Source organism: Drosophila albomicans, chromosome X (assembly GCF_009650485.2).
Source record: "Drosophila albomicans strain 15112-1751.03 chromosome X, ASM965048v2, whole genome shotgun sequence".
Lineage (NCBI taxonomy): Eukaryota > Metazoa > Arthropoda > Insecta > Diptera > Drosophilidae > Drosophila > Drosophila albomicans.
In genome coordinates this window covers 24,358,187-24,386,063 of record NC_047627.2, presented here as the reverse complement: position 1 = coordinate 24,386,063, position 27,877 = coordinate 24,358,187, and the positions used below count along the sequence as shown (strand labels likewise).

The 27,877-nt window shown below is 37.2% G+C and overlaps 3 protein-coding genes across 9 annotated transcripts in view; 2 read left to right on the top strand and 1 right to left on the bottom strand.

The window, feature by feature from the left end:
* Positions 1 to 22,795, top strand: part of LOC117578213 (fasciclin-2) — a 105,982-nt gene extending 83,187 nt beyond the window's left edge. For 2 of the 7 annotated variants that reach the window (XM_034263580.2, XM_034263582.2), the window contains 7 exons: positions 1,038 to 1,201; positions 9,326 to 9,450; positions 9,512 to 11,002; positions 11,533 to 11,716; positions 18,704 to 18,905; positions 20,436 to 20,522; positions 21,140 to 22,795. In XM_034263580.2, the coding sequence (XP_034119471.1) occupies positions 1,038 to 1,201; positions 9,326 to 9,450; positions 9,512 to 11,002; positions 11,533 to 11,716; positions 18,704 to 18,905; positions 20,436 to 20,522; positions 21,140 to 21,263 (2,377 nt within the window). In that variant the 3' untranslated portion in view covers positions 21,264 to 22,795. Of the gene's footprint in view, positions 1 to 1,037; positions 1,202 to 9,325; positions 9,451 to 9,511; positions 11,003 to 11,532; positions 11,717 to 14,693; positions 15,326 to 18,703; positions 18,906 to 20,399; positions 20,523 to 21,139 lie in introns of those variants that run through there. The other 5 variants (XM_052006824.1, XM_052006833.1, XM_034263584.2 and 2 more) reach the window with 3 other exon arrangements.
* A 1,694-nt stretch (positions 22,796 to 24,489) lies between these two features.
* Positions 24,490 to 26,190, bottom strand: LOC117577608 (galactosylgalactosylxylosylprotein 3-beta-glucuronosyltransferase I). The gene is made up of 3 exons (XM_034262453.2): positions 26,026 to 26,190; positions 25,590 to 25,864; positions 24,490 to 25,534 (listed from the first exon to the last, which is right to left on the bottom strand). The coding sequence occupies exons 2-3, from the start codon at positions 25,802 to 25,804 to the stop codon at positions 24,826 to 24,828; spliced, it is 924 nt and encodes a 307-aa protein (XP_034118344.1). The 5' UTR covers positions 25,805 to 25,864; positions 26,026 to 26,190; the 3' UTR covers positions 24,490 to 24,825.
* Positions 26,191 to 26,727: 537 nt separating this feature from the next.
* On the top strand, positions 26,728 to 27,763 carry LOC117566341 (uncharacterized). Its single transcript, XM_034245825.2, has 2 exons — positions 26,728 to 26,895; positions 26,952 to 27,763. The coding sequence occupies exons 1-2, from the start codon at positions 26,877 to 26,879 to the stop codon at positions 27,584 to 27,586; spliced, it is 654 nt and encodes a 217-aa protein (XP_034101716.1). The 5' UTR covers positions 26,728 to 26,876; the 3' UTR covers positions 27,587 to 27,763.
* Positions 27,764 to 27,877: the final 114 nt, after the last annotated feature.

Below are 27,877 nucleotides of genomic sequence, written 5' to 3'. Positions count from 1 at the left end.
AAACTGACACAATGTTAATATTCTAAAAAAAATTCTGAAATGTTTATTAGGTATATTGATATGAAGGGGGTAGCAAAGTTAATAGATCAACAAAACACTAAAAATAGAACGAAATCAACAGTTGGTATATTTATATGGAGGGGTTACTTAAAAAGAAGCAAGGTTATCATACCCAAAAAAATACTGAAATATGCCTTAATGTATATTTGGTGCAATGGTATTTATTGGTATGGTGGGGGAATTGAAATTGTAGCAAAGTTAATAATACAAAAATACTGAAATATACCAACATTGATAGAGAATTGAGGGAGAACTAAATTTGAAGCAAAGTTAGTCTACCAAAGAGAATACTTAAATATATCGTAATGCATATTTAGTATATTAATCTACTACTATATACCAATACTTTAGTACCTTTCGGGTATTAAAAGTATAGAATAGCTTTACTGAATCCTAGACACCATTCTAACTTTGTTATTTTGCCAGTCAAAACCGGCTAAAATTTCCACAATATCAATAAAAAACAGAAATTTAGCTGTTTATGTTTAATTAACACAAAATCTTCACCTCTTTCCCCCTCTTTGTTTGCCGTTAATTAGAGATTCAATCTCTAAGTGTTGAGCATAAAAATAAATTGTTTGCACTTGAATCTGAAGCTCTTCACGATGCTGGCGGTCGAAAGTCAAACAACATTGACCTGAAATGATATTTGTACTCTGCCTCGAAAGAAGGAAATATAAATGGAAATGCGCCGAAAAAAGAAACGCAATTTTCTTTTAATTTTCTGTAATTGTTATGGGTGCAAAAAAACAAAGCGAAAGAAAGGAGGAAAATTCGTGGCATGCAAATGAAGAAAAAGAAGAAGAAACAGAAGCAAGCAAGAAAGCATTCTACAATACTAACAACAACAACAACGTTGCTCGCTCGCATAACAATTATTATAATCATAAGCATAAACATTACATACGCAGAAGCAAGAAGAAGAAGAAGAAGGAGAAGTTGTACTAATATAAATGTTTCTCCCTTTCCAAATGCAGAACGGGACGCAATCAGCCACCGATGTACACGGAAACGCTGCCCGGCGATAGTTTGGCTTTGATGATACCCTCGCTGACGAGCGAAATGACTGGGAAATATTATTGCACCGCCTCGTATGCAAATACCGAATTGCTTCAGACGAGTGTCTCAATTAAAACTTATGGTAAGTAACTGTACTTTTGATATATGCACACAAAACTTTCGCTTCAGGCTCCACAAAGTTTAGAAGACAATTGATTTATATACACACTTTGACCCACATTCGAATGTTGGACACAAGCATAAATTTGCAACATTTTGGAACATTCTAAAGGTGTTTCGAGTGCTGATTGATGTGCAACACTGAAAGCATATTTGCTCAAGAGAACAATCGGAATGTGACTTTGCTTTTAATGATGCCACACACACACAAATTCGCAATTTAAACTCCCATTTATTAAACTCCCAAAATACCGAAATCATATTTCAACATAATTTCTAACAAAAACGAATATTTAGTACGCATTCTCTCAAAATCTTCTGCACATTTATTAACTCAATCTGCTGGATAAAAATAGGATAAACTTCTTTTGTGCTTCCCAAGATAGAAATTTATCAAATTGTATTGAAATGCTGCTGCTTTAAAGTCCCTTTCATGCATGCCAAAGCTTAAAGGATGAATTCACACTAAAGGTGTATGTGTTAAGAGACTCAACTGCACCGCACCAAAGGGAAAAACAAAGCTGCAAAGCTCTTTACTGTTGCTGACAATAAAAATAACTGCAGTTGAGTTGTCATGTCTCATCTTCCACCTTTGTGAGGAGCAAAACAAGTGTAAAATTGCATTAGATTGTCGAATGTCATGCATACGTTGACGATAAAAGCTGGCCACAACATGTCCCTGGCACTCGCCACTCGCTCTTATCAATTTTTATTGTCTACTGTGGAGTTTCATCTAGAGTTTAGCAAGCAGTTGAGTGATTAGAGTCAAAGAGATTTTGGCAGAATGAAATTATTACACTGCACTGCATTTTTGATTAGTTCGATTGACAAAGCATGTGTAGGGGACATGAAGTAGCGAGTGGATTGTAGAGAGTGGAGTGTAGCGAATGGAGTATAGCGAAAGGCTGGTTAAGACTGGAGTGCAACGAGTGCTAGGAGATGAGCAAGTAGTTGAAGGTGATTACTTGATTTAGTTTTTATACGATAAAGAAGTAATCGATTGGGTGACTCTATGAAGCGACGAACGAGTAGTGAGTAACGAGTAAAGAGGGGCGAGTGTGGAGAGATGATCAAATATTTCAGCGTTTGCTATAATTATTATTAGATAATTACGAGAATAGAGAGAGGAGAGTATTGAGTGGAAAAGTAAAGAGTGAAAGAGTAGCGAGTAACGAGTGCTGAGAATAATCGATTGGGTGGCGAATTTAGCGAGAGTTGATCAAATAGAGTAGCTATTACTAGACTTTTTATAAGATAATCACGTCAAGAAAAAAGTTGATAATTGGCAAGTAGAAAATAACGATTAGCGAGTATCGAGCGTGACGGTAACAGCAAATATGAACTGATTATTTGCCTTATTTCTGTTACATACTCGAATAATAAAGTACATGACATTATGTATGTAACAAATGACGAGTAAAGAGTAGCGAATAAAAAATAGCGAGCGACGAGTGTTGATAAATGAGCACGTAGTTGAGTGATTACTTCAGATGTAAGAAGACAATCGATCGGGAAACATAACAATAAGAGAAGAGTAGTGAAAGAATAAGAAGTGAACGAGTAACGTGTGAAAGAGTAACGAGTAACGAGTGAGGATTGCTTAGAGTCTAGTGTCGAGTATCAAGTGTTGTTAAGCCACGAAGTGAATACAAAATGAATGTGACTTTAAGCAAAGACATTGCCAATAAGCAGTCAAAGCAGGCACAACAAGCACACCCACAACAGCATACACACTTTCTCACACACACACACGCACAGAGTGAGAGGAACTGTTTGCTGGCTCGTTAACTTTGCTGGCGAAGCTTTAGAAAAGTCCACATAAGTGCCGCTGCAGCTCCGAAACTTTTACAAGATTGATTTTTCTAAGCAATTTAAAGTGCACACGGCACACGTTGCCACGCCCCCTCACACACACCAGCCCCCACACACTCATGACCCGGGTCAACCCAGAGCGAGAAGGTTGGACAACACACACACGAACAGCAAACAGCAACGGTGCGACATGTGAAGAATTTACAGACTCGGCAACTTTAGCAACAGCAAAAGAAGTGCTCCATCGAAATAGTAAAGAGTGATAGAGAGAGAGAGAAAGAGAGAGAGAGAGAGGGAAAGAGACAGAGCAGTGCAGGTTGCAATGTTAACTCGAAACTCCATTGAAGCGACGTTGCGTTTGAAATGAAATCAAATATTTTGCTACGCAACAATTTGTGCCTCTGATATGGAACGCCACAGCAGCGGTTGCTTGGCAAGCCAAACAAAAGGTGCAGATAAAGGGTGGACAGCAGGGAGGAGGTAGGTGGAGAGAGATGGCATTGCATGCAGTGTGCACCTACATAGAAGAGAGAGATGCCACCAATGTTGGCAGATATGTTGTGCACACACAGTTGAGCATTCCAAATGCAACCAGAACCTTCTTCTTCTTCTACTGCTTCTTCTTCTGCTCCTGTCTATTGTTGCTTGTTGTTTGCTCTTTGTGCACAGGTCAAAGCGATGTGTGCGTGTGTGTGTGTAATTGAAAAGAGACAGCAGCAGAGTTGAAAGTTTAAATAAGGCACGGCTAATGCGATTACAACACTCGCTAGTGCACAGTGTTATATAACAACCAACATATGCCAAATAGTGAAAGAAAGTGGATTGTTCTAAGGAGCAGCAGTGTTGTTAAATAACCACTTTAAGTATATTTAAACACTTATTGAGTGCAAAGTTGCAAACAATAGGTGTTCAGCAATGTTTCTGATCATAGAATGCTCGCCATAATTACTTACAGTGTTGGTAAAGTTTCAAACAAAACGTAGTCAGCAATTGTTTTTGTTGATGATAGCAGCAGTGTTGGTAAATATGCACTTTTAGTAGATTATAAAATCTTTATTAGCTGCTGGGTGAAAGAGAATGCCTCTAGATAACACATTTGCAGTGTTGGTACATGCGCAAAGCTGTGAACAAAAAGCATGAATAGATTTTGTGGATGAGCCATGTAGTTAAATTCCTTGTTTAATCATTATTCAATACCTTTATTAACTATTATGACAACATTACTATTGTCAGTGTTGGTAAATACTAAAATGTAGTAAGCAGTGTAGGTAAACGTGAATTCCAAGTCAATTCTAATGCCTCTATTAAAAGCAATATGAGCTTAAGGAACATCATACTCGTAATTTGTAGTGTTGGTAAATGTGAACAGCTGTACACAAAGAGCATGAATAGATTGTGTGGATGAAAAGTGTAGTTAAATTCAATTTAGAATCCTTTAATACCTTTGTTTACTATTATGACACCAATATAATTTGCAGTGTTGGTAAATGTGCACTTCAAGTCAATTTTAAACGCCTCTATCAAAATGTGTGTGCTCAAAGAATATCCAACTCATAATATTGAGCAGTGTTGGTAAATGTGTAAAGCTGTGAGTAAGCATCGTTGTCCAATTTGGCCGCAAAGCTTGGCTCAAACAGCAGTTAGTTATCAATAGCCAACATGACACAACGTCTTCCCCCTCACCCCTTCCTCTCCCTCTCTTCCCGCCTCCTGCTTGGACAAATTTAGCGTGTGTGTTCTGCTGTTGCTGTCTCAATGTGTGTTGACAACTCACAAGTTGCATTTAGCTAAGCAAATAAGAGCGGAGAGAAGGGAGAGAGAAGATGGTAGAAGCAAAGTGCAAATTGCAGGAACGACGTGCAACTCTTGCAGCTTGCCACAACAACAACAGCAGCGGCAACATTTACTTGGACTCGAGGGGCGGCCAAAAGTTGCAGCTTCTCTAGGTGCTTGCCACACACTATTTGACTAGGGAGCGACTGTGTTCTGTTGTTTGTGCCACTCACAGCTTAATATTTCAATATTTATGCTTTTAATAAATGCATATGCTGCAAACAAACTTCCGTTGCAACTTGTGCAACGTGCGGTGGCAAAGAGGGGAGTGGCGCAACGTTCGGCAACTGTGGCAACTGGCAACTTCCGATGTTGCCAAAGTGCTTCAAGTTCTCGGCACTGGACCACGATGCCACGTTACTGCTGCTGCTGCTGCATGCCACTCGCAGTGCTCTCCGTGTGGCATGTTGCACAGTTAATGCCTTGCCCTTGTCAACGCCCTCCACTCCGCGCTCCGTGTTGCATTGAATCAATATGCCACTACGTTATGCAGCCATTTATTAAAGGCCTTAAAGCGCATTTACCACAAAATGTGGCAAATCTCAAACTTCATAAATTACACACACACACACACACAACACAACAAATGCGTATATCTGCCTGTTTACTTAGGTTTCATGATAAATATTTTAATTGCAACATTTTGTTGCATTCTGTCAGTCATTTATTAAGTGGCTAAGCTGATTTCTCTCCTCTTTCTCCCTCTCCCTCTCTTTCTCTCTATGTCTCTCCCTCTTTCTCTCTCTCTCTCTCACTCTGCATTTAAGTGGTATTAAAATATCTTAATCCCTTACTGCTAAACTTCTCGGCCGAGTAATTAAAGCTAATTTATGTGGTGAACCTCGAAATACGCAGACCAGAATTTCCATCGAAAAAATACAAATATTTTATATTAATTTATTCACAATATAAATTAGTGATTCATTTAATAATATCCAATGAGATATCTCAATACATAAAAGAAGAGATTGAAAATGCCACAGCAATATATTTAAACTGGCTTCAAGTTAATTTAAAGCTCTTCTTTGCTTTATCAAATTTCAAATTTCAAAATGAACACTTGAATATTTTGCAATTTTTTGTAATTCAAATGAATTAAAAGAATTTATTTTTATCTAATTTCAAAAACCCCGAATTTCTCAAACAACATTTCTTAACTTCTTAAGTCAAAGCATTCAGCTTTTGTCTGACTGCAAATGCATCAAGAATTTTTAATAAATTTAAATTGAATAATTGTATTTTAATGTTTCAAAATGTCAAATTTTGATAAGAAATTACGCTTCTCTTTGAAAACACTTTTCATAGTTGGCAAACTTTGAAGCAGTTAGCTTTTGTGTGCTTATTCAACCATAGCAATCAGCTTTAAACTTATAATTTTATTTTAATTTTAGAAAATTTCAAGTTTTTACGCTTTTCTTTGAGAACACTTTTAATAGTTTCCAAACTTTGAAACATTTTCCTAAGCCTAAGCAGCAGTCAGCTTTTGTGAGCTCTGTAATCGGGATAAAAGTTAATTTAAAGTTGTGTTTTTATTTTAAAAAAATTCGAATTTTTCTTAGCAATTTTTATTAAATTTTAAAATTTATAATTGAAGCAGTCAGCTTTTGTGTGCTCATTCAACCATAGCAATCAGCTTTAAGGCATTGAATATTTGAATATTGCATGCGGGCTGAGCTAAGAGCTAAGCTCATTAGTTGATTTTGACTGGACAAGAATTTAGCGAGGATTGTGTGTCGGAGGAAAGAGAATAAACAGAGATTTGTGAATTGTGGTATGTGTGTGTGTGTGTGTGTGGCTCACGAAATCCAATTGCAACTGATTTTTAATAACTTGCTGCACTTGCTTGCAGTTCCAGTTGCCAGTTGCCAGTTTGCACTTTGCAGTTGCAGCAACTTTTTCAATAAGTTGCGACGGCGATGGCGACGCGACGTTGCTTTTGCTTTTGCTTTTGCTCTGGAATGTCTTCTTTGGTGTGTCCTCTTCGCATGTCCTTCGTATCCTTGTCGTTTCCTAGTTGTCGATGTCGTTGTTCAAACTAATAATGAAATTGTAAACTAGTTCATCTTTTTTTCATGTGTGTTGCTGTTGCTGTTGCTGTTACTTTTGCTGTGTTGCCAGACGTCAGCGAAAAGTGTTTGAACAACAAAATCTCACACGCAACGACAATGCAACAGCAACAACAACAACAAGGTTCTTCTTGCAGTTTGTTTGCCTTTGGGCAAACTGTGAGTCCAGCTAAAGAGGAAATTCGACAGCAACTTTTATTTATTTTCAGCAGTAGACGAGGGAAGGGGGAGAGAGAGGAAAGTGCAGAAAGAACTTGCACTGCCAATAAAATTGGAAAATAGAAAATGTTTTTACACAAGTTTCCGTTTGGCTTTGTCCAAAAAACCGTAAGGCCGGACAGCTAGGATTTGGCTTAAAAGACTTTTAACCTCGCATCTCCGTCTCCCTTCTATACTCTCCACTCACCATTCTTCATCGTGTGTGCTTTGCTGTTTGACAGTCAACAGACAGCGCAGCTAGATAGACAGATGGCTTGTTATTACACTGATTTATAAATAAACTGTAAATATTTGAGCTGCACAAACACACACAGAGAGAGACAGAGACAGAGACATGCTGAAAGCCACCTCAGCAAATCCAAACTGCAGCAATATTTCAACCCTCACTCTCCATCCCAGTCTTCGTTGCCCGCAAAACGATCTGCACAATTTCCGCTGCGGAAATGAGTGCAAAACTCTAACTTCTTTTGCAGCTCGGGGCACGCCTTTCACTTCCGAGTTGCAATCGCCAACACCTGATGACCAAACACCAAACACAAAAACTGAAACCACAGCCTACAAGAGTTGAGCTCCAAGCGGCAAGTTCTTAATCTAATAGCAAACTATGTTGAATTTTATAGTTCATTGCAAATCATTTATATAATTCAACTTTCAGTTAACATTTTTATACCCGCTAGTCTAGCAGTAGAAAGGTATTATAAATATGTGCCTGCAAGAAATTTATGTATAAGGCAGACGGAATCAAACTGTCCGTCTGTCTGTCTGTCCACTCATATGAACACTTAGATCTCAGAGACTATAGGAGATAGAGTTAAAATACTTTTTCGACAGCATTTGTTATGCTTGCACGCAGATGAAGTTTGTTTTTAATTTTTTCTACACCCACTTCCGCCCCCAACAGATTGATAAACATTAAATAAGAAGCATAATTTTATGACAAAAAAGGCCATCTTACTATGGGTCTTAATGGCTTTAGCTGACAATCCGATATATTTTGTACTAAATACACATATTGGTATATTTTAGTATATTTGTATTGTGTACTACATGGTATATTTAAAATGCTGCACTATCGCAATATACCAAATATAGCCCTTGGCATTTATTTTAGTATTTTGGCGGTATACTAATCTGGTATATATTAGGAATGCAGCATTTTGAATGTAGAATTAGGCTAATATACCAAATACAGGCTTTGTATTTTTGTGGTATATTAATTTGGTATATTCTAAGAATTCCGCACTTTGAAGGTAGTATTATATCAATATACCAAATATTGCAGTTGGTATATTTTAGTATTTTTGTGATATATTTTAAGAATAATACCACACAGTTTTGCTGTTATTCAAAATACGTAGCGGGTATCTCACAGTCGAGCACACTCGACTATAGCTTTCTTACTAGTTTAACGTTCCTCCTCCGCTTTCCAAGTTGTCGAGCATAATTTTAAATTGATGGTTTGCTTGTGAAATAATTCCGTTAAAGTCACATGGCACAAGGATATACTATGTTTTGTGGCGCCCAACGTGAGGGGTAGCTTCACTCCCCTCCACGCCACCACCCAACTCCTTGGACAACTGCATTTTACAGCTTGTGCTGTTGATATTAAACAGTTTGATGTGTAAAATATTTCACTTTGCGCCTTAACTTTGGCTGGCCCCTCAGCTTCGATTTGCTGGCTGACTGGCTGACTGGTTGAATGGGTGACTGGTTTGTCCAGGACCCCATCAGGGTCCATGCTGCTGTTGTTGTTGTTGTTGTTGTTTTGCTCTGTTGCCTGTTTGTGTTTGGATTGTGCGCAAGTATTTGATTTAGGAATTTTAGCTTGCAATTTTTTCAATTTCTGTTCGCTGCTGCTGTTGCTGTTGCTGCAACAGAGATTTATTGGCATGCCTCGACGTCCGGCTCGTTAGTGACCCTTGGAGCGCATAGCGAGAATTGTGGCAAGTTAAGGGAAAGGGAAAGAAGGGACCGAAGGCAGAAGGCAAGTCTTCCAAGTTGTGCTAACAAATTCGCGCAAATATCTTTGGATTTTGCGCTTGATGCTTGAATTGCTTTCATGTGTCTCTGACAGGCATTACGTATACGCCATGTGCAGCCAACAATAACTAACCAATATTTAACCCACACTCTCTCCCTCTTTCGCTCTCTTGCAGTTGCCATTACCTGGACGAATGCACCGGAGAATCAATTCCCAATTTTGGGCAGCGACTATACGATCACATGCGAAGTGAAAGCTGACCCTAATCCGACCATCGATTGGCTCCGCAATGGCGATCCCGTAAGTGAACTTAAGTAACTAAATTAATAGTTCGAAATTAACAATTTCCGATACCTTTCAGATTCGCAACGATGCCAAGCATGTGGTGCAAGCGAATGGACTTTTGGTGCGCAACGTCGCGGAGACTGATGATGGAATTTACACTTGCCGCGCTGCTGTTATCGACACTGGCGAGCTCCTCGAGCGCACCATTCGTGTTGAGGTCTACATTACCCCGGTGATTACGCATTTGGCCACAACCCTCGAGGCTGTGGAGGGCAAACCATTTGCGGCGAATTGCACAGCGACGGGAAAACCGGTGCCGGAGATTAGCTGGATTCGTGACTCGGCGCAACAGAATGTCGCTGAAGCGGATCGCTTCCAGGTGAATCCACAGACGGGACTGTTGACCATCAGCTCGGTGATGCAAGAGGATTATGGCACCTACACGTGCATGGCGAAGAATGCCGCCGGCCTAGTCGACCAGAAGACCAAACTGAATGTCCTCGTCCGTCCCGCTGTCTATGAGCTCTACAACGTCACTGGCGTCACCGGCAAGGAGATTGCCATCACGTGTCGGGCACGCGGACGTCCCGCACCGGCGATTACCTTCCGTCGTTGGGGTAGCGAGGAACCCTTTGTTGCCGGCTTCCAATCGGACGATGCACGCATCTCCCTCGAACAGCACAAGGACGAAGAACGTGGCGAGAGCTCCGGCACGCTGCGCATTATGAAGTCGACGCGTCAGGACGATGGATTGTATCAGTGCATTGCCACCAACAAGGGGGACACCGCCTACAAGACCGGACACATTGCCGTCGAATTCCCCCCAGACTTCAGTCACATGAAGGATCTGCCGCCAGTGTTCAGCTGGGAGCAACGTGTCGCCAATCTGAGCTGTCTGGCCATGGGTATACCGAATGCTACGATTGAATGGCGTTGGAATGGCAGGAACATCAAGGATCTGTTCGATACGAACCTGAAGATCGAGGGCACCGGACCACGCAGCGATCTCATTGTCCATCCCGTGACTCGGCAATATTATTCGGCCTACAAGTGTGTGGCAACGAACATTCACGGCACTGCCGAGCACGACATGCAACTGAAGGAGGCACGCATTCCCGACTCGGTCACCACCGCCCGGCCACGTCAATTGACCGCCACCACCATCACCTTTGAGATCATCGGACCGGCCACAGAACTGGGTTTGCCCATTCTCGCATTCAGTGTGCAGTACAAGGAGTCTGGGAATCCCGATTGGTCAACCGCATTGAATCGCAGCTGGTCCCCCGACTCGCCCTACATCGTTGAGGGTCTAAGGCCACAGACCGTTTACAACTTCCGCTTTGCCGCCCGCAATCAAGTGGGTCTCGGCAACTGGGGCGTCAATCAGCAGCAGTCGACGCCACGTCGCTCCGCGCCCGAGGAACCGAAGCCACTGCACAGCCCCGTCCAGAACGACAAAGAGGAACCCGTCGTTGTTTCACCCTACTCCGATCACTTTGAACTGCGCTGGGGCGTCCCAGCCGACAATGGCGAGCCCATCGATCGCTACCAGATCAAGTACTGTCCGGTAAGTGAAGAGAAGAGTAATGTTTGTGACTTTTTAGTAGTCTAGGAATAACGCTTGAGAATAGGCAGCTATCAGTATGCATTTATAGTCATTGTTCAACGAAAAGAAGTTAAGAAAGTAATAAACTAAATGATAATTGCGAAAAATTGTTGAGCAAAAAGATGATGAGAAAGTAGTAGAATAAATGATAATTGTAAAATAATAATAATTGTTATCAGCTAAAATTATTCAAGAGCTAGTTAAAGACCTTTTAAGCACGTGTTATATTCTGATAGTAACCGATAGTAAGAAGATATGAAGCTAGGGCATGTAACGAAAATCAAGATTGTAAACCGATAGTAAGCGATAGTAAGAGCAAAAGCTGAAACTAGCGACATACTATTAACACAAACATTAAGCGCAAGCAAGTATTGTTTTGGAAAGTAAATGAGAGAACTGATGACAGATATTTTAAACTTTTGTTACTATAATATCCAGCACTTATTTGCATATTGAATTAAATCTAAATTGTAAACACTTGTGCTTAACAGGGCGTTAAAATAGCCGGCACCTGGAACGAACTGGAGAATCAGTGCAACACAATTGAGGTGGTGGAGACGACATCGTATCAGATGACCGATCTGAGCGGCAACACGTACTATCGCATCGAATTGAAGGCGCACAATGAGATCGGATATTCATCGCCGGCATCGATTATTATGAAGACGACACGAGGTGAGTCCGATTCTGCCAATAATAATCTTAGCACATTGCTGTATTCGGCCGGCTACAATTCCGGCGTCAGTTCGCTACACAAACATCTCACAACCACAACAACAACATCAACAACAGCAACTACTACAGCAACAACAACAATCATTGCGCTGGCCACAACAATAAGCATAACTTTACTTAGTGTCCTAGCCTCAATGTTAGTGTAAACGAAGAACCTTTTCCACGCCCTTGTCCCCATCAATTGATCGATAAATCGAAACCTTAAAATCGACAATCGATAAGTTCAGTAAACACAAAACAACAACAAAAAAGTAATTCAGAAACACAGAAATCCTCTTGAAATACATGCATACTATCTATGAATATCTTTCTATCTACATTTATATACAAATATATACATATATATATCCGATACTATTTTTTGATCGTATAGAACATATACTCTTATATGTGTGTGTATCTACATTTCATATAATTTATATATACGAAGCAATTACTCAAATTCAATTCAATAGCGAGTACAATAACTTTGCATACATTTTTGTAGTGTTTATTTTTTGCGTTTTCAATTGCCTTACCTTCTTTTTGTTTTTTAGTACTTCTTCTACTGCTAAACTTTTCTCCTATTTATACTGTCTTGATTTGATTTGAATTGATTTGTTTTGTGTGTGTGTGCTAAACATAACTATAAATATCTATAGTAATCCATATATATACAACATATAATAAATATTTTTTGCCAACCCCTTTTATTATTTAGTTACTCCTATTATTTTTGATCTGATCGAATCGATTCAAAAACTACTTTTTGTTGCATGCTTTTGTGCGTTTTTTGCGTTCAAGCTAACCCCTAACTCAAAGACCCTTTCTTCCATTCCCCCCCAACAATATCTCTCTGTCTCTCTCTCTGTCTTTGGTCACACAACAAACGAATCGTGATTTACATTCCAAGGCCGAAAACGCTCTCTTTTGAAAGAATAAATCGTCCGTTTATCCAATCAATCAATGATTTTATAGGCAACTTTTGTCCAATAACATTGAGGCACAACATCCATCAAATTATTCCTCACACTCTATCGCACACTCTCAGTGTATGCTCACTCGTTGTTGTACTCCCCATGAGAGAACCTCTCACGCTCACTCTCTCGCTCTCGCTCTCTCTCTCTCTCTCAATATCCTCCCTCATTCATAAACACTCGCTTGCTCTCTTTATGTTTTGTGCGTGTTTTGTATTCTCTGTTTAGTATGTGTGTGTTCCTCTCAGAGCGCGTCTGAACTTGGCTTAGCTCTGAGAGCGACGATAAATATTGCGAAAAAGTGTGACCAACAGATGCCAAAATAAAGGGATTTTCGAACTGAAGCAATATCGATCGTCGCTCTCGGTTGCTAAGCTTAAACTTTTTTCTATCACATTATTTTTTTTAAATACAATTCGTAAGCATTTACTTAATTATTAAATAATATTAAATTCACACACACACACGACCAACCACTCGATAATGTCTAAATAATCCCAACTTTATTTCAACATATAATACATATATAATTTTTATATTTTTGTGTGTGCATTCATCACATTTGAATTTTAAATTTAAACAACAACTTATTGTAATGCGTAATTTTAATCGATATTATTAATAACGAATAATCATAATAATAATAATGAAATCATTTTGTTAATTGTAATATTTCTAGTTCTTAAACAAATCAAAACAAACAATTAAGTAATTCGTCATATATATTTTTTTTTTGTATTGTGTATTCTACATTTTCTTTCCTTTGTAATTACTGTGTCAACAACATTTTCTTAGTTACAATTTTTGAATTAAGCGAAATGATAATTAAATTTAAAAATTCGAGAAATAATTAATGAAAATAAATATTAAATACAAATAAAAAACAAATGCAAACTCATTTCCAAACCGAACCGAATAAAAGTCGAAAGCAAACTATTTTTCAATAGTTGCGACTTTATCGGTGAGGGTATTAAAACTTCGGCTTAGCCGTTGATCTCTCAGTATCGTTTTTGTTGTTTCTCTGTCTCTCTCATCTGTTGTGACTCTGTTTCTCTCATCTCTGTTTTTTTTTTCATTTTGTTCTGTCTCTTAGTTAGCTGCTTGCTGTTTTGCTCTCATCTCTCTCACTCTCAGTGTCTGTGTCTGTGTATGCGTGTGTGTGTTTGTGCATATCGACTACATTCATCTCACTCGCTCTCTCGCTCGCTCTCTTTATCACGCTTTTAGTACTAAACAATAATTTCCTTATAATTTCGACTAATTATAGTTAACTGCATCTAAGTATGATATTAATAAAACTACATAGATATTTTTTATACATATATTAATACTAAAATATAATAATACTACTAATAGTCATAGTCGTAACAAACAAACACACACTTACATACATAACTCAACTGTGTCAACTCTCCCTGATAGTCGATAACACGCAAGCAGTGCAAGCAGTGCAAAGCCAAAACTAACCAACCAACAAACTAACCTCACTCAAAAACAATCACACACACACACAGACTCACATTCTGTGTTAACTTTCGTCGTCGTCGTCGTCATCGTCGCCCGTCAATTTGCAGTCGTCAATTATATCCGATAAGCTTACTAAATAATTTCACTGCAAGCAAATGAAAGAAACCAACAAAAAATCTTCTTTTGTGTGTTTCCTTTTCTTCCTTTTTTCTTCTACTACTTTTCTTTGTTTTTCTCTCTTTTACGCTGTGTGTGCAATGCCAAACAACAACAACAACTACATCAAAATACAAAAACAATTTTAAAAACGAATCTAAATCCCAAATTGAATGCTAAAAATGAAACGACAAAAAAAATACCATTTCAAATACCCGAAAACAAAACAATAAAATGCCACTGTAAAAATGCCACTGAAATTAAACCCGAACCTGAACCTCAACCTCAATCTGAACACGAATGTGAATCTGATCCCCCCACCCGCCTGATAAATACAGACAAACCCTATCCGTATTCATCAAGCAGTGCCACACGAGCACTGTTCACGACCACAACACTGCTTGCCACAACAACAATCACTGCACCACAGTTGCTGCTGCTGCCGCTCCTGCTGCTGCTGTCGCTGTCGCTGCCGCTGACGACGCGCACTGCTTAAACGATACAGCTGTAAAGCAGTGCCCGGATTTTACACACGGATCACACACACGAGGAAGATGATAACGAACGATGTGCTGCAAGTTTTTGTTGTTCTCTAGTGTTGTTGATTTTTTTTTTTTTTTCGTCTTACTCTTTTTACTCTTTTAACAACGTGACGTGAACTGTAAATAATATTAAGTGAGACAATTACCAAAATGGAAAAAGAATCAATTAAAAAAAGAATACATACCACAGTCATGCATACTACATAAATACTATATACTAAATAATGAAAAACAGCAGCATTCAAAATACTACAAATACATATGATAAAATATCAGTAGCGTGTTTAACATTAAATATGTGCGCTATATATGATTCCATTCAATGTACAAAATACAAATGCTAAATGCCAAAAGCCAAAAGGAAACAACCAACCAAAAAAAAACGCATAAAATATGAAAATACTAAAAAAAAAAAAAAAAAAACTAAACATATTCATCATACTCGGTATGTCCAGAAAGCTAAGAAGAAATCCTTTAAAATTGTTAAATTCAAAAAAGAGTTATTTAGTTTATAGCTTCGGTTCGAAGATATCCCAAATAAATCGCAATCCCTAAACACAACTTTCCAAGCTGATACGCAATCGAAAATACACACTGCCAATTATAAAAACAAATATACCCAAAATTTTAGAGACTCTTACAAACACTTGAAACCAAAAGGAGAAAATTATAGAAAATATTTGAAATTTACAGAATTTCTTTGTTGATTTGCAACATTTGCTCAATTTATAGCTCACATAAAGGGAACCAACTGGATCACTGAATTTTAATTATATAATAATCTAGTGGAAATTTATATTGATGTATACAAAAAAAAAATAGTTTCTTTTTACGAATCTCTCGATGAAATTTAGTCAAATTATATTAGATTACAAACAGATTATCTGCAGGGGTTTAATATAATCGGTTTTCCGATTATAACCGTTCTTTCCTGTTATCCAATATCTTTTATTTGTTGTTGTGAAGAACTCCACCGTTTACCACTTGAATGCAATCCAAATTGTGTCAGTTTCAGATTTGTGGTTTAGTTTTTGTTTCCACCATTGAATGTATACGTTAAGGGGACAATAAGTAACTAAAAGTATAATATGTTAAAAGCAAAAAAAACCAAATAAATCAATGACTACACTGGACTATATAGCAAATCCTTTCTCCTATCCCCCTTCCACCTAACGAAAAGAAAAATGATGTTTCCAACTAACGAATTTGTTTCACATGGTGTATTAAGCTTAAAGAATGTGCTCATTGAACTACACATACATATACATATACATATATATATAAAACAAGTTCAACTTAGACAAATTATTCCTGTATACAATTTTTAGTAAGCAACAAAAAAAAACAACTTTTTCTAGCTAAATATATATGTATACATATATATGTATATGCGAGTATAACGATATCTATCGATAAAAACGTAATTCCATTTATAACTTATAATATACAAAAGTTATATAAATACAATATATAGTTAGTGAGAATAATTCAGCCCGCCTAACGTTGCTGAGCAGATCGATTTATTGTTGTTCATTCATTTTTTTTTTAACTAGCTTTGTGAGGCATAAATACACTAGTTAAATACGAGAGAAGAAATAATAGTTTTAATGAAATGGTATAAGAATTATAATAAATAGAAATGACTGGCCACAGCACTACATATTGAGAATCGCCGAGAGAGGCTGTCAAGCAGTTGAGCAAGCAGTTTATCGTATCAGCAACTGTACATAAGTTTTATGCCACGATTAGCAGCTGTCAAGCAGTTGAGCAAGCAGTTTAGCTACGCGTTCTCTCACCTACATGTGTAAATGTGTTTGACACGCATGAAAGCCAAGCTCGATAATAAGCATGAGAAAACGTAACTAAATATATTCGCAATAAATTGTGAACACACACACACACACACACATCACATCCGTAATACACAACTACACGAAAAAAAAGGAAAAATAAACTAAAACCGCATAAGTGTCATAAATGTTGTAAGCAATCTTATAAAAAGAAATGAAAAACAAATCGATAACAAAACAAAAAACCGAAAAGAATAATTCTTAAGAAGTAAGCAGTTCATTTTGGGTAATAAAGAAACAACTTTAACAAAATCAAAGCTCGTCTCTTCAATGTGTGCGAGTGTGTGTGGCTGTGTGTGTAATCGATAAGTATATCGATGTATCGAAACTTATAGAAAAACAAGAGAATTTAAAGTAAAGACGTCGCACAGCTGCCAACAGGTAATATGGATAATATGCAACAAATTAGTTTGTTAAATAATATAATATCTAGAGAATACACACACATACACACACATATAATTAACCGATATTAACACACCCAACGCATATCGATATCTATCGACTAACAGCAACCACATCACTAATGCATCGACTACAAACGTCACTAACAAAATACTTACAATTATTTAAAGAAACCAAACGAAAAACCCAAAGAAAGCAAAACAATAATTTAAATATATTTAATACAATTAAATACTTATAATTATTATAATAATATTTTCGATAATCGATAAATCGTTTTGTAACTAAAAATCAATTCTGTTCGAATTCTTTTGCAATTGGTAAACGAAGCGCACCGATCAATTTTGTATTTGTATTTGTACTTTATGAATTCTCTATTAAGTGTTATCGTTATGGTTATCGTTATCGTTATCGTTCACACACAAACCGCTTATTAGTATTCTCCACACTTGTACTTGAAATTAATTCCTAAGTTGAAATGCTTTTGCTTGTAAATTTTTTTTGTTTGGCTTATTGGCTTATTTACTTGTAATTTTAGCAAAACGAATTCTCAGTGCGCTTTCTCACTTTCTCTCTCTCTCTCTCTCACACTTTCCCCAAGTCTCTCTTATATATAAAGATTTCTCTCTCTCTCTCTCTCTCGATCCCGCTTCCCAACAAAAGAAGGCTGCATGTTTTATTTGAATTTGACTTTGAATTTTTTGTGTTGATTTTGTCTTAACAATTTTTATCGATAAGTTATCGAAAATGCTTATTAATTCGATTATGGCAACAATTGGTGTACATTAATATTTTATATACTGACTTTTTTTAGCTTTACTGTATGAACTTATTATTTTGCTTGTTTTCGAAAAACTTGACTCAAATTTCGATGCGCTTGCTGAGGTGGAAAATGAATTGCATGTGATTTAATAATAATCGGCTTAAGTCCGCACTATATAATTATCGATCTTCTATGAATAATAAATATTTCCTCATCAAGCGTATACAAAATGCTCGGCTTGCCGAAACACTTTGCTAGCTAAACAAATCTTATATTATATTTCTCTTTTATTATTTTTTGAATTTCTCTCCAAAATACACACACAAAAATGTAAAATATGTTTGTACAAAAACTCCAAAAGACTCAATGAACAACAAACAGTTACAGATTTCGTAATATACCCCGAAAACAACAACATTTAAGGCAACTCGAGTTATTAATATATACATACATAATATATACAATATATTTATGGATCGTAGCGATCTTGAGTTAGTTACACTAACTTGGGTGTATTCCATGTGGAAGAGCGTGGAATGCAGTCAAAAAAGTGAAAAAGTATGCTATATAGTTGAAGTACTTATCTTAGTATACAGTTAAATATATACTCTATATATTATATCTACTATATAATCGATCTATTAATTATGCAAGATTTGAATGACAATTTACTAATCAATTGCCACCCTTCCCAACTCTTCGCACCTACCCGCTCTCTCTCTCTCTCTCTCTCACTCTCTGCCCGATCTTGCACTCACTTACAACAACAACAACAACATCAAACTTAGGTATCGATGTCATCCAAGTCGCTGATCGTCCAGTTCTCTCCTCGGCCGCCATTGTGGGCATCGCCGTTGGGGGCGTGATGCTTCTTCTTTTCATCGTGGATCTGCTTTGCTGCATAACGGTACACATGGGTGTCATGGCCGCCATGTGCCGCAAGGCCAAGCGATCGCCATCGGAGATCGATGACGAGGCGAAACTCGGCAGGTAAGCAACAAATTTTTAAATTCTTCAAATTTCGAATTACTTCTGAGTTACCCCAATGAATATTGCACTAAAAAATGAAATGAAATGAAATGAAAATCCTAAAGTTTCTACATCTTTCCTTTTTCTTTTGTTTCATTTATTTCTACCTCCTTTCGATTTGTACCGCTACAAAAAAAAAAAACAAAAATCGAACTAAAACCCATACAAAAATTTGAAATTTCGAAAATTACCAAAGCCAAAATTCTCAACATCCGGACTTCGAGTACAATTGGGTTTATGCGCGTCCAAAATCTCTATTGTTCAATCGAAACTCTTTGATATTCGTCTGAGCAAACTAAATTTAACTACAAATTGAATTTGAAAATGAATGCGAAAATCGAAAATCGAAAACTCAAAATTAAAATTAAAAATTAAAACGAAAAATTGGAAAATCGAAAACTCCGCATTGAAATTAAAAATTGAATCGAAAAATTGAAAGCTCCAAATTGAAATTTAGAATTAAAACAAAAAATTGGAAAATCGAAAACTCCAAATTAAGAATAAACACAAAAAATCGAAAACTGCAAATTGAAAATGAACACGAAAAAATTGTAAATCGAAAATCGAAGATGAAAAAACTTGCCACAACTTCAATCTCATGCCAAAACACTGAATTCCACTTTAAGTTTATTTCATTTTTAGTGCAATATTAATTGTTTGTACACCAAAACACAATACAAATCCAAACTCCACACTCTTTTATAATTTTGTACTTTTGGTTTCCCACAAAAAATCCCGACAAAGAACACTTTAAGCTTATTTCGAGATATGTTTCGATATTTTCATTAGCCAACACTGTTTTTCCTTTGTTGTTTGTGTGTGTCTGCTTTAGTCGAATTCCACTGTAGTTTATCACTAATCGATATCGATATCGATGACAATTTAGAAACTTTTCCTATACATACGCTTTTTAGTAATTAAATATCGATAGTAATTCATTTTAATCACTCATTAAACGTAGTGGAATTCGACTCGAAGTCAGCTGTAGTTGAACAAAAAATATATCGACAGAAATATCGATAAGTATGCAGCCAGTCTAGCTTCCATCTCTGTTGCCAAGTGCCTTCGTAAAACTTTTCGTACTGGCTGCCAAAAACTACAAAAAACCATTTTTGATGTTACTTTAATGTTAATATTTGTATTTGTGCGTCAACTTTATATACATATTCATACATCTATCATTTGTGTCACCTTATTTGCCACCCATCACGATACTCATTCACATTCACATTCAAAATCATTGCCTCTTATCATTGTCTTCATCACATTTACCAACTCCATATACTATCTATACTCTCTCTCGATTCTCTTAACTCGTATCCGAATATCCAACATCCAACATCCACAACACAAAATCCAAAAAAAAAATTGTAAAATTAAAAAAAAATCGAAATTCAAAAATGAAAAATGAAAAACAAAAACCAAAATCAACCAAATTACCATCTAACCAAGCAGTCTTTACGGTTGGCGTTTCCCGCTACCTTATTGCAGTGGACAGCTGGTTAAGGAGCCGCCACCATCACCGTTACCACTGCCGCCGCCAGTTAAGCTCGGCGGCTCACCAGTGACATCGCCATTGTACGTACATTCCTCTATATATATCAGCCTATCTCTCTCGCTCGCTCTCTCTCTCTCTCTGTCTCGTTACTCCTCTTCCTGCTCTCTTTCTCTTGTAGTTGTTTGCCTTTATCATTTCCTTTCGTTTTCCAACACTATTCATAGTCCTTGATCATCACAGCACAGCATGTATGTAGCTTGCTCTCTCTCTCTTTTGTTTTCGCATTGCAGAGGGTCAACTGCTTGTTGTCCTTAGAGTCGGCAGAGGGTTAACTACTTGCTGTCCAACTCTGAAGAAAGCAAGCAGTTGTTCCTCTCCAGCGGTAAGTAGCAATTAGCTTAAGCTTAGCCTTGAGTGTTGTAACAGTTAACTTTGATATGATCTTGCTTAAGCTTGAGTGTTGTAGCAGTTAACTTTTACATACTCTAGCTTAAGCTTGAGTGTTGTAGCAATCAGCTTGCATATGCTCTACCTTTAGCTTGAGTGCTGTAGCAATTATCTTTTCTATGCTCTAGCTTAGCCTTGAGTGTTGTAGCAATTAGCTTGATATGTTCGCCTCTAATTCTGACTCTAAGCCGCAGCTTTGCAGTCATTTTGCAACACTTATTTTAAGCATTTCTCTCACTTATCTCCATAGGGATGAAAAGGAGCCACTGCGCACACCCACCGGCAGCATTAAACAGAACTCAACCATCGAGTTTGATGGACGTTTCGTGCATTCGCGCAGCGGCGAAATAATTGGCAAAAATTCGGCGGTGTAAGCTGAATTTCTTTGGAGTACGAAAGAACGAAACGATGTGCACAAAACTTGCAACTGAGAATAGTATTGAACAAAATGAAACAAAACTAAAAACAATAACAAAGAAAATATATAAGAAAATGAAATGACGATGCAAAACCACATAGAAGATGAGGTACCCCAAAAAAAACAAAAGAGAAAAGAAATCTACTTCTAAGAGCGGAAAGTGGACGGAAAACCAAAGCCAAAAGCTGCTGGGAACAGCACATAATAATGATATATAGTATATATATATATAATATGTATGTAAACCGATTTCGATTGGCATCTGAGTTCAGTTTTTTGTTTTCTTTAGTTTTGTCTAACTATATTACGATACGATAAACATATTAAACTAAATAGAATATTTTTAAGCTCAGTACAACAACAACAACATCAAAAATCACAAACACACACACACTCATATGTCCATGTTGCTTGACTCTTCTGTTCACTGCAAAGCTTTTTTGAGTTTCACTTTTCCCTCTCTCTCTCTCTCTTTCTGTCTGTCTGTCTCTCTCTATCGCTCAAGCAAACATGTAGGTTAAGTTGAACATTAAAACTTAAACTTAAACATAAACTTAAATTATTAATGCCTTACAACATGAATGAAAACAAAATGAACAACAACAAAAATGAATACATTTATTTAGCATTTAAAAAAAACGAGAGCAAAATTTAAGAGAGAATCAACTAAACATTAGTTTAACTAACTTAAACATGCCATAAATAAGTTGTAACATTAAGTTTTCTTACATCATCCATTATTCTTTTCCCCTCTTTCTCTCTCTCTCTCTCTCTCTCTCTCTGTCTCACATTTCGTAGTACGTACTTAAATACACTGAAAGAAAAGACTTTTGCAAAACACACACACACAGCATCACATGATTTGAAAATTGCATTTTACTTAAGATTTGGTTTCCTATTGGTAAATTGATATACTTAATGCGCAGTACGAATAAATAGTTATCTAATCTAACGATAGTTGTAATCGAAATGCTCAATGTACATGGTTTAGATTGAAATTGAAGTTGAAAATGAAATTGATATTGAAAATGAAAATGAAGTTGATAACAATATAACATAATAATAATATATGAATGTGTATTCAACAAATTCTTATGTGTGTGTATCAAAAGTTGCACAATTATCAATGTTATCGATAGTACGCCAAAGATAACATCGATTGTTATGCAACTACTATCAAAATACCCAAAACAACAACTATGAAAATGCCAAAACAATTGTACTTTTATTTTCATTTCACTTTATATAATTTTAGTTCCATTTCATGACAAACAAAAAAAAACACAAATTGAAATTATGTACTCAATGATATATTTTTAAAGTATTTTCTCCCGTGTCGTTTTTTTTTTTTAATTAGATTTTATATGTGTATGTATAAAAAAAAAGAAAAACAAAAACAAATACCAAGTTGTAAGTAAGAAATCAAAAATTATTTAAATAATAAAATATGTATATGTAATTATTGTGTAAGTAAGTTCTTTTTTTTTTGTCTACACGAATAAAAACCAAATGAAAAACTATAAACAACTTATATATACACAACATCCAATATATATATTGAATTATATCCCTGCAGAGTCCGTCTGTTAATCTCTCTCTCTTTCCAATCTGCAATTGCTTTTGTCTTTATCTCATACGAAGCATATCGAATCGGCATTTAATTCAAATTCACTCGAATTCATCCAAATTTCAGCTCAAAATCTGCATGGATATAAGGACCTCGGAATTTCGAGGATAGCTGTTCTTCTTCTTTTTTAGTTCTATCCATTATTTATCGTCCTTGGTTTCGTCCTTGAGTTGTAGATCTTTGCCAAAAGCTTTTGTAGCTTCTGTTGCCAGTTAAGTCAAGCGCCTTGTCAGAGCTTTTTTACCTACTATTTAAATAAATAAATAATATACAAAATATTATACAAAAAAACAAAACAAAACAAAACATTCAAAACAAGAAAACTACAAAAACCCAAAAAAATTAAACAGAAAGAAACAAAAAAGTTAAAGAAAACATTTTTTTGTGTGTTAATATAAGAATTACTAAAGAAAACTATCAAAATGAATAAGGAGCTACACCATAACTGATATGTAATTATGTATATGATGAAATTTAAGGACTGCTTTTGGAGCGCAGCATATTAAATATGGCCATGAAACGTGAACGAACAATTCATAAAAGATCATCAACGTGTAGCTTTTTATAATTCATTGAAAAAGGGAAAACATTGACAAAAAAAGAACAATATAAATAAACAGCGAACATGAATCGTTGGAAAATAAAGTCGTATTTATCAAAACTGAAAAAAAATTCGCCATTGTGTTTAATTTCAAGTAAGCTGCAGCAACCAATTTGTGTGTCAATTTAATACATCATTGCAAATGTTGCAATAAATTTGTGTGGCATACTTTTAGGATGAGTCGATTTAATTCGTCATTGCAAGGTGCAGCAATAAATTTGTGTGGCATACTTTTAGGGTGCGATCTTTGAAGCTTGGTTCCAATGGCTTACAATAGATGGCGCCACTGAGCCAGCTCTTAGTGCAGCTACTTGCTGCTGAATTCTGTTCGCCTGGTATTTCACCTGCTGACGTGGTACTTTTTGGCCTTTTTTCGTGGCTTCAAGTGTCCAACAACAACAACAACATCAGTAATCACAGCAACAACAACAACATAAGTAATTCCAGCAACAACAATAACAACTACAACATCAATATTTACAATAACAATAAGCGCATTTTGTGACTCAAAATCTCGAAGAAAACTTTCACTCAGACCACAATGATGAGTCATTTTAAAGCTTGGTTCCAACGGTATCCCATAGATGGCGCCACTGAGCCAGCTCTTTGTAGAGCTACTTGCTGCTGATTTCTGTTAGCCTGGTATTTCACCTGCTGACGTGACACTTTAGCCATTCGCGGTTTCTTTGAGAGGCCAACAACAACACCAACATCATCAATTATTAGAACAACAACAAGCGCATTTGGTGACCCGAAAACTCGATGTGATTTGTCTTGAAAATTTCTACTTGAACCAAATGAAATACCAGGCGAACATAAATCAGCAGAAAGCGGATGTACACAAAGTCGGAATTTGTATTAGGAATCGAATGTGCTTTTGGATAGTTGAAAGAAGAAGAAGCTATACAATACCTGATCTATACTTACCTTCTTTCTCAAGGAAACAAAAGGATGTTACAAGGATAGAATGGTTGGGTTTATTGCATTGACTTATCTGATATTAAGGACTGAGGTAATACTTGAATCCTTTTACAATTCAGGGAAAGGATCAACAGGATGCTTGATTAGTTGTGAACACACACATTGAGCTTAAAATAGATCACTTTACATAACTTTGAATGCTGCGACATTTACAATAACAAGTTGGGACAAACAATTATATATTACAGTAGTAGTAGTTAAGGCAATAAATTCTATATAGCCAGACTCTAGTCTAGTCACTGAGTCTAAAATATATACATACATATACACATATACATATATAGTAGTAGTTGTAGTTAAGTAGCTGCGCTAAACTTCGATGCCTTCGTCAGATCTTTTCCGCTTGCGTATGAGCTCCTCCTCGGCAGTGAGTTTGGTCTTCTCGGTGCGCGTGTGCCAGACGAGAACGTCGCGACAATTGTTCGCCAGCGGCTGCAGTTGATCCCGTGTGGTGAGGTAGCGGAGTATTTCGCTCTCCTGGTAGCCACGTTGCACCTCGTAGGAGAAAACCGCCTGCGGATACTTGATAAACAGATCCATGCTAATGGCAAACGCGGCCATATCAATGGGGAACGGTCTCTCCGGTCGCCAGGCGGCATTGAAGCCAACCACCCGATTCTCCTGATCCAACAGCGGACGTTCCACCATCAAGCCACCAACCAAGCCGACGGGCCAAACTCCCACACGACCTGGCTTGATTTTGCTCATCTCGGCAAACAATTCAACGGCATACGAATTGTCGTCATCCATGAAGAAAACAATGGCATGACGATCCACATTGACATTGGCACGCAGCCAGGTCAAGGCCAGATTGCGTTGCTCGACGCCGCGTGGCTTGATCCAATTCGGATCCTTTCCCTGCAGCTTAAACTCTTGCGGCGTCTTGATATTCAGCTGCGTAAAGCGATTCTCGAGGCCAGCGCGCAACAAGAGATTGCGGACCAGCGGCGTTGTGCTGTTGCTATCCTCGACAATGATCCAGTGCAGATTGGGCACCAGCATGAAAATATGCGATAATCTGTTCAACAAAATGATTGAATATATATAGTTAACATATATAGTTAGACGCTTACCTGGTCAGCTCAGCCTTTTGGGCGGGACGCGCATACGTTGGCGTTATGGCGTAGATTTTTGGCAACGTGTCCGACTGCTGCTGGGTGTACATCGCCTGGAGGTAATCGGGGCCATCGCAGGTGCGTTTCCCATTGCGATGGACCATCAGAAGCAGCACAATGAACACGATTATCAGTATCAGCACTTGTCGCGGCCGTATGCGTACCTCGGTCATGTTGTCACTGCTGTTGTTGTTATTGCATCTAATTTGCTTAAGTAACCGAAGACGAAGAGACTACATCGCGCATTGCGATAAAACAAACAGAAAAGAAAAAAAAAACACACAAATACAAATAGGCATAGAAATAGATATTGCTGCTAGCTGCCGCTGCTTCTTCTTCTTCTTCCTCTGCTTTTCATCTTCATTTTTGTTGTTTCACTGCTCGTTTGGAGTACCTTTCACTGCACTGCGCCGTTATAACATAAAACTGGTTTGGGTTTTAACATAAACTATGAGAATATTGTTATAGGTAAATCTATAAAAACAAATTAACAAAATCTAATACATTTCAACAAAATTGTACTAAGTTGCCGTGCAGAAGTGGTGACACATCGTAAGCACTATCGCTGCTATCGATGTTTTCCAAAAGCTTCGATATTTGCCACCTGCGGTATATTAGTATATTGCCAAAGCGCGTATAAAATGGCGAGTAATTTTAAACCAAACAAAGCTCCACCATATATCTTGTGCTGTGCTTTATTATAAATAAAAGAAAGTATATTTTCAAACCGATAAGTGTTGGCGATACTCGGTACTATCGATGCTTCGATATTTGCCACCTGTTAAACTTTGTGCGGTATATTAGTATATTGCCAAAACGCGTAGAAAATGGCGCGTAATTTTAAACAACCAAGTAAAAGCTTCAACAAATAGCACAATTTTATTCTTTTTATGGACTTTTAATACAATCGTGTATTATAAACAGTTTAAATAAATTGTGAAACTAAAAAATACAACGGCAGTCAGCCAGCTGCTGCGATGAAAGGTATTGATAAGTGCATGAGCACTTGACTGCGCGCCAACTTATTGAAATTTGAAGCGCCTTTCAAAACTCGAAAACGAATCGAGCTACGGAATAGTCGACTTTGCAGCGTTATTCACAACAAAAATTCATAGCGACAACAGATTCATTTATTCACTCCATAGACAAAAACAATTCACAATTCCAATATAAATAGTATATATATTCTGATAACTATAGACAATAGAATAGGCACACACACAAAAACAATAGACAAAAAAAACCATGTGCAACACAACAAACGGTAAGTGGTAGTCGTGGTAGTTAACTATAATACTAATCAAAAATATGCATACATAGATTGTAATAAACAGAAATTAAAGTTTACGGGCTGCTGCAGCCTAAGCGACAGCGAGTTATCGAAACTGTATAATTTGGATAACCTGACAGATGTGGAATTGACAGCGGTTGGCGTCGATCGCACCACACTGATCGATGATTATCGTCATCTGCACGAGATGTCGCAACTGCGTGAAATGGAACATTTATCGTCGCTGTCGCGTCGCTTTGTCTCGCAATTGAAACCGCCAAAATTCAAATCGCCACGGCAGCCGCAAAGAGCATTCAGCTATGATCTGTTGGATCGTTTCTTTCGCTGCATGCAATCGGAGACGCCAGCGTTCTGTCGCTTCATGGAGAATGATTTGCAGATTGTAACCGATTTTCAGCGCGATACAAAAATTCTACTGATGTCGCCAAAAGAACGCGAATGCGCTTGCTACGATTCGTATTTCGAGCATCTGGACACATTGTATCAGAGTGGACAACACGACGTTGTCATGTCGATCATAGCCAAGGTGATGGTGCGTTTCCATCGTGAACCGCATCCGGTTAAATTGCGTCCGGGCTTTGGCCGTGGCTACGGACCGCATTACGCCCGGACTCGCACCGTGTTCGTCAAGCAGAAGCCGAAGCCACGAACTCCGCTGCTCTGAAGAGCCACAAGAAAATATAGTACAAAAAAAAAAAAAAAAAAAACAGAAAATAGTTGCTCTCTATCGATTTTCGGCAATACCAAAATTAGAACGAATAACGTCAAATGCGGCACATCATTTTGTTCATTTGTTTTATTCGATTCTTCATTGAAATACACTTTCATTCAGTTAATATTATTTTAAACACATTTTCATTTTAGTTTTTTATCCTTTTTTCATACTCGTATTTAGTTATTTCAATTTTCGGGGATTATTCGAAACAGTTTGAGAACTGCGTCGAGTTAAGACTGA